We start from the raw sequence: 7,306 nt of genomic DNA on the forward strand, positions 1-7,306 counted from the left end.
CTCTGCACCATGTGTGGAGTCCACCCTAGTCTATCTGGGTCGGGGTGGTCTCTGAGGCGGCGCTCCCTGTGGCCGTAGGCTGTGACGCCTCTCAGTGTGGATGAGCTCCCCATAGGTGGTTCTTTCCTCACCTGGTTCCTCAGTGCCCAGCCATGTTACTATATTGACTGTGTGTGTGTGTGTGTGTGTGTGTGTGTGTGTGTGTGTGTGTGTGTGTGTGTTTATATGTGGGGGTAGGAGGGGCGGGTTCTCAATATGTATGTACTATTTTTGTTGTATGTTTTTATTCTGTGAAGCAATTTGTGCTGCATTTTTAATGTATGAAAAGTGCGTTACAAATAAAGTTTGATTTGATTTGATTTGTGGTTGTCATACTCACTGGTCACCAGTGAACAAATGTGAGTGTGACATCACTAAAAAAATGTGTGAGGTCTTCTTCTCTCTGGTCCTTATAATGTTTCTTTGCCACTTCGTCCAGGTCCCACGGAGGCTCCTCATTGGAGGAGGGTCGCATTCCACGCCGTCATGCCTCCATCCACGCATCAATGGACTCAACCCGATCCAAACAACTGCTCAGCCAGTGGAAGAATAAAAATGACAACAGGAAGCTATCTCTGCAGGTGATGGATGGAATAAGGCCAGCATCATCCTCATCTCCTCAGAGGAACATGGAGCTGCGCTGCTCCTCTGAACCCTCTGCTATGGGCTTGGAGGCAGAGCTTCGTGGGGTAACACACCTGCCTACACTTATCTCTTGTCAGGAAACAGAGTTGCGTGCTGGGGCCCACATCCCAGCTCAGTACATGAAACTGGCAGCAAGCTCTGTTCCTATGACTAATCATAATCACATGGCCCATAATGGCAGCACCGGATTGGCTGGTGGAGCCAGAGTGTCTATTCAGTCTCGGCCGGGATCTTCTCAGCTGGTTCACATTCCTGAGGAGGAAAATCTCACCTGCAAGGATCAGGAGAGTGAATCAGAGGACAGCATTATGGATGGAGGTGGGTCAGTGAGGGAAAAGTGGCTGAGAGTGGCTGAGAAGACAACAATTCCCTGCCGGCCGCTCAGTGCTGGAGGACAGCCTCGTCTCATGCAGGTGAATTATTCTTTTTCTTCACCACCTTAATCTATCTATCGATCTATCAAGTTAAGTGCTTGTTTGATTACATTATATGACATTCATTTAGAAGAGGTATTCAAACTCAATAGGTGTAAAAGCTATATGTCATCAAAGACTGGGAGTGTATTCCTCTCAAACAACCAAAAACACGTTCAGAATACTGGAGTTCAAAGACTCATCTTGGCTTTAAGTGATACTGACATCCAGTCTGAGACATATGGCAGGCAAGCAGTGAGTGTCAGAAGGGGGATATGAGAAGAATAGACCAATAGTAGGAGAAGTCTTTTGAGTGTACGACAGCACCAAGTGTCCTTGCGTAGAGGGAGAAGAGGAGAGGGCCCAGGACGGAGCTTTGTGGAACCCCTGTTCCTGCAAGGTTAGACAGAGAGATTGCAGAGCTTTAGATCCCTAACCTTTTTGGTTATGGGGTCTATAGTTGACTTTGTGGATGATTTTTTAGTAAGTTTACCGAGTAGAGTTCCCAAATGTTCAACGATCTTAAATAATTGTAAACTGAATTCCATAAACACATTTGTTGTTCTGAATGTTTGTCAGACAAAAGAAGCCATATGAAGGCATGACTTCAGACTCTGATAGCTTTATGATAATCATAATGACAAATGATGGCCAATTCTCTCTATTATGGCATTTTATAGAGCAAACAATGAATCTTTAAATTGACAAAATAAGGTACAGCTGATAAATCAATAAGGGCAATAGTTGTTTTAATCAGCATCTTGAGTTGATTTAAATATAACTGTTAGTTAAATCAAGTACACATCTCTGATGAGTACAAGAACTGTGAGCATAAATTAAGCTCACAAATTTAGGTTCACTTAAAATAGTGCATGCACAGAAGAGACTGAATTCAAGTATTTACATAGGTAAATAAATGTCCTCTCAGTGCAGGCTGTATGTTTTGTGGACAGCTACAGTAATAGCCTTTTAGTCTGAATAGCATTTCACCTACAGGAAGAGCCAGTTAATAATTAGCAAACATTCCAGCAGCGAAATATTGAATAGTTCACCTGACACTGTCATCCTCCTATTCCAGGTGATAGCCTTATCCAAACAGCAGGGTCTGCTTCACTCTCCTCGCTCAGAGGATGGTGGAAGCACCGTCAGCTGCACTGGATCTATTCGGTACCGAGCCCTGACAGACCAGGACCCATCACCACCAGCCTCCACCACCGGAGCAGTGGGAGGAGGAGGTCTGTACTGCTAATAGAGAAATATATACATATATCTGGTGTGTGGTAATGCATCATACTGAAGCCCAGCAGCCTTAGCTGACCTCTGCCCTACTTTTTACACTGCGTTACTGCCAAACACCATAAGGTGGATTGTTTTATGACAAAAAAATTGCATGAGGGCTTTGGTAATACAGTGATATGGGCACATAATTTTATGGCAGTGATATATACTGGAAAGAATGAACAGAGCAGGAGAAAGACTTTCAAAGCATTTTTTGTTTTAGTAGGGAAAAAAAACAATATTTACAGGTAGGAAGAGGGTCTTAGTTTTAGCAGAACTGGTCTAAGATAGAGGCTATCAATAATCACAGCTTGTCGAGGTATCCTTGGACTAGAAACTGAACCATCAATTGCTCCTGAAGAAGAGTATGCGTCTGAATGATTAGGTGAAATTGGATTAAATGAGATGAGATGAGAGTGGATCCTTTTGAGCAGTATGCATGGCATGCATGGCAGTCTCTGCCACCATGAGTGTATGAATGTGTGTGAATGCGTGGGAGTTGCACGTAGTGTAAAGCACTTTTAATGGTCGGAAAACTAGAAAGGTGCTATATAAATACAAGTCCATCCATTTACCAATTGAACACTCCACTGAGCCTAGGCAGCATGTCTGAGGTTTGCAATTTAAGGAAAACCAACAACTAGTCCCCTATAGCATATCTGATTATCTGGTTATACAGTGACTGCTGTGGAAGTGCAGCTGGCAAAGGAAAGATCTTGTGACAGAATTGAAAGACAGCTGGTAGCTAACTGTAGAGAACAGACCCAAATGGAGCTCCCACAGGTTAGCTACCCATGGCACAGGATCCAGCACTAAAGTTGTTAGGGCCCCAAACACATTTTGTGACCAAAATTACCTCCTGAGTTAGCGAGAGTGCAGGCAGAAGATGTCTCAATGGCAGACAACAACGTAAACGACAAAGGAACGAAACAGACAACGAATGTGATGATCAGCACATCTTAAGATTCAGCAGCTACAGAAGGACACATACTCCTGAGTTGCATATGAGGCTTTGCAAAACTTTATTCCACCACAGGCCTTAAGATACATCAGGTCAAGAAAGAGTGCCTGAAGAAAGGAAAATAGAGACCTTGCATCATTAGCTACTTTCTGAGAAGCAGGTTGAGTCAGTTGAATGAAGCTCAGCAGCAGGAAAAAAACCCAAACCGGGCATCAACAATCCTGTCCAAGCAGAGGAAATGCAAGGCACAGGAGAGCAACCTGAACTCAGCCCATTCCAGCCTGCAGTGGAAAAGAAGATCCAGGGGCAAAAGCCCTTGATCAAGTGCAGAGGTCAATGGTGACCTCTGCAATGTCTCTGAGATGCTCAGGGTCGCTACCATGAGGAAGTTAGAGAAGATGGTGGAACTAATCTACAACTACGGAATGGAGTGTTTTGGAGCAGTAGAGATGAGGAAAACTACATCGACCAAGTCCAGGAGGCAGAAGAAATTCATTGCCTAGCTAGAGAGAGATGGCAGCTGAAGAATCAATAGATGAAGGCTACATAGGAGGTAAAGGAAGGCATAAAACTGTTGTAGTAAGACAACCGTTGCAGGCTTGCAACACTGAGAAGAACTGAGAACCTGGTAAAGAAATGCAGAAGTAAGGAGCGGACAAGAGCACGTTTCAGCCAGATCAGCCTCCTGAACTTCAAGCGAAAAGCTCCTTTAGTGTGGTGGCTCATAGGCTACTGGCACAGGCCAGGATACTTGGAGTGAAGGCATCTGATTGACACATCAATCCACAAAGAAATGATCCTATGCTTCTCTGTCTATAATGCTATTACCATCTGACGTCAGATCCAGGTGGCCAGAAAGGAGGGTTCAGACCATAATGTGGTTTTCTGGGCCTTGGCAATACCTTTGGCTGAATACCTCAAGTGGCATTAAGAGCATTGATAGGACCATGCTCCTTGGCAAATTGAAGCTTCCGTGCATGCAGTTCAGGCTTCTGTCATGTCTCATGTGGTCACTAACCCTAAATGGAGCTCCAAATTTGAAGGTCAAGCTGGAGAGGCAGATGAGCTCATATCCAAGAAAGTGGCCTTGGCTTCCCAGGTGCCTCAGTAGCATTTGGCTCTACAGCAAAGGAGTCCTAGACCCACCCCCTCTTCGGTTTAACAAAGGACTACAAGTGCACCACAGTAAGATCGAAGATGCTGAGTCACGTGATCCACTTGGAGCCTCTGGGGCCCCCACCGTAATCTCTATGAACAGATTCTGTATATGGGATGTATGTAGGCGATGGGACAAGATTTTGATACTGAAGTGATTGTGGTACTGGAAGCATTCGGATTTACATCTGTGGTCCAAGTAAGATTGACCAGTTACTTTTAAATAGCAGGTAAACAGTTTGTGTGGAGAAGCAGAGTGCAATAGCCGAAATGCAATCTCTCTTAACCCACTGCATATGGTATGTTGACAAGTTAGCCTTCATATGCAGACATCTGTTTATATAGATGAGCCGAAATGACAACATCAAGGCTACTCTGGGACATGGGAGTTTGAGGCAGGGCCTACTGGCAAGCAGTCAAAGACCTCTCCAGAGCCGCTTAAAGGGCAGTCAGTGGTTCTGGATGAGAAGGGACTCCACTTGGGCCCCCAAGTGAATAGATGGCATCTAGGGAGTGAGGCTGGGACAGCAGGGGCCCATCAGCAAAACACAGAGGAGAGAGGGCATCTAATTGATAGCCTGCCCGTCAAGTAAGCCATCGCTCACTTGATGAGCAGCTGTGGCTCAGGAGCTAGAGCAGCTCATCCGCTGATCAGAAGATGTGCAGTTCAATCCCTGACTCCTCCAGTCCCACAGTCCACCTCTTAAGACTGAACTGAATGATCACATTAGATTAGATTTGATTAGAACCTGGTGAGCAGTATGGCACCTTGCATGGCAGTTTCTGCCACCATCAGCGCATGAATGTGTGTGTGAATGGGTGAATGTGGCATGTAGTGTAAAGTGCTTTTAGAAAGGCACTATACAAATGCAAGTTTATCCATTTATCATGTAACCACCCTACTAAGCCTAAGATTAGCAATTTAAAGGATACCAACAGCTAGTCCTAGACTAGAGCTGATTCTGCCATCATAGTATGAAAACTTTGCTAGATTGGAGGCAGATTGATTTAGTTTTAGATTGCCAGAAATAACTTGAAATTGAAATGAAAAAAAGATCAGTCAGTGACCAGGTAAAGGATACATCTTCATTTTTTTCACAGATCCCACAAGTTCAAAAAAGATAAGAATGATAAAAACGCACTGACACATTGTTGATTTTTGTCTGTTTGTGGGATTTCTTGGCAGAAACAAAAGTAAAGACTTTTTTCCAGCGTTAACCTTGGAGGGAACAGTTAAGCATTCAGGGAGACACATCTGTTACTCTCCCAGAATCTCCCAGATGATCAGTGGATATCAATTTCAACTCTTTGCCTCTAGCACTGTTATGCATCTATAAGGATTTACTTAGACTTTATGGAAAAAGGGCTACCTTAGTTCTATACTTTATTCCCAGCAAAAGACTGAATAAAGTCTGGACTGTCTGAAGAATAGCAAGCAGTATGACCTAATATATCAGGTCCTGGACTCTGCTGCTTCGTGGCAGTCACTGCAGTTAAGAGAACTGAACCTTTAGATTTATGGATTTAAACATTCAAGATGATGATTATTATTGTTAGTAGTAGAAGATTATTATTGAGTTATTGATTATTTGTCTTGTTCTGTTAGGAGGAGGTTTAGAGAGAAGTGGCAGTATAGTCCGTGTTGAAGCCCACCCAGAGTCCAGATCAAACAAACCTGTGGTGAAACCTCCGAGCACTGATGGAAGTGGCTCCTGGCGATGGAAACCACCAGAACAACGAGCTTCGCTCCGACAGTCAGGTTTCGCCCTTAATGACCTGAACAGACACACAGACAGCTGTGATTCGCTGAGAGATGGAGGGTCAGTGGATGGACGGAGAAGCGTGACAGGAACTGAAACGGAGAGTGAAGGTGGTGGAGACGGAGGGGGAGGGGGAGGAGGAGGAGGAGGAGGAGGAGGTGTATACACAAACCACCCACATGTTGTACACCCTTTACATCCCTTACATCCCAATAACCCCAACAACTTCCAGCACCCCAATTTTAACCCTAACAACCCCAACTTTAATAATACCCACTTTAACTTCAACCCCAACTCTGCCAACTTCAACCCCAACTCTGCAAACTTCAACCCCAACTCTGCCAACTCCAATATGTCATTCACCCCTACTGCCACCTTTGCGCCTCCATTCCACCCCCACCCTCAGGCCATCACCACCATCAGGGTCACCCCAGTGGAGGGAACGGCTGCGAGCAGCGACGGTGGCTCAGACAGCCAATCAGCTGCCTCGTCCAGCCGCGAGTCCACCCTGAGGAGGAAGAGCAGCTCCCATATCGTCCACGTCCCCGATCGAGGGCCCACCCCCGACCTTCACAATAACCACCGCCTCTGTGATGACAGTAACCGCATCGACAATGAAAGCAGCAACCGTTTCCATGAAAACCTTCGAAGTTTTCAAGAAAACCCCATCCACCCCAACCACCCCAACCACCCCAACAGGCAGTTGCAGGGTATGTTTGGCCGTCCTAGCCCAACCCCTCCCCCTACTTTACCCCGCCCCGTCCTGACTCACACCCCGCCTCCTACTCTGGGGTTGGCCTATAAAGAATGACACGCTCAGTGTTGAAATCATCCATCTATCTCCTGTGATTAAAATGTGTCCTACTCGACCAGTAAAAAAAAAAAAATCAATGGAGATGCTGCATGGGCCATACAGAATCTCAGATTAGGCCACACATAAGGAAAATCTGGTTAAATCTGTCCACCACCAGGGGGTCAGCCAAAGGGGGATGGCCAAAAACTTGTTAGTCCCACCCATTAGGGCCCAATATATGGCTATTTGTGTCCCCCAGCAT

At 45.4% G+C, this 7,306-nt stretch overlaps 1 protein-coding gene across 1 annotated transcript in view; it reads left to right on the forward strand.

The window, feature by feature from the left end:
• Positions 1 to 7,076, forward strand: part of LOC126408961 (phospholipid phosphatase-related protein type 4-like) — a 96,364-nt gene extending 89,288 nt beyond the window's left edge. The window contains exons 9-11 of the mRNA XM_050074784.1: positions 479 to 1,097; positions 2,176 to 2,332; positions 6,098 to 7,076. Of these exons, the coding sequence (XP_049930741.1) occupies positions 479 to 1,097; positions 2,176 to 2,332; positions 6,098 to 7,062 (1,741 nt within the window). The 3' untranslated portion in view covers positions 7,063 to 7,076. The remainder of the gene's footprint in view (positions 1 to 478; positions 1,098 to 2,175; positions 2,333 to 6,097) is intronic.
• Positions 7,077 to 7,306: the final 230 nt, after the last annotated feature.

The sequence above is a fragment of the Epinephelus moara genome, chromosome 21 (assembly GCF_006386435.1).
Source record: "Epinephelus moara isolate mb chromosome 21, YSFRI_EMoa_1.0, whole genome shotgun sequence".
Classification (NCBI taxonomy): domain Eukaryota; kingdom Metazoa; phylum Chordata; class Actinopteri; order Perciformes; family Serranidae; genus Epinephelus; species Epinephelus moara.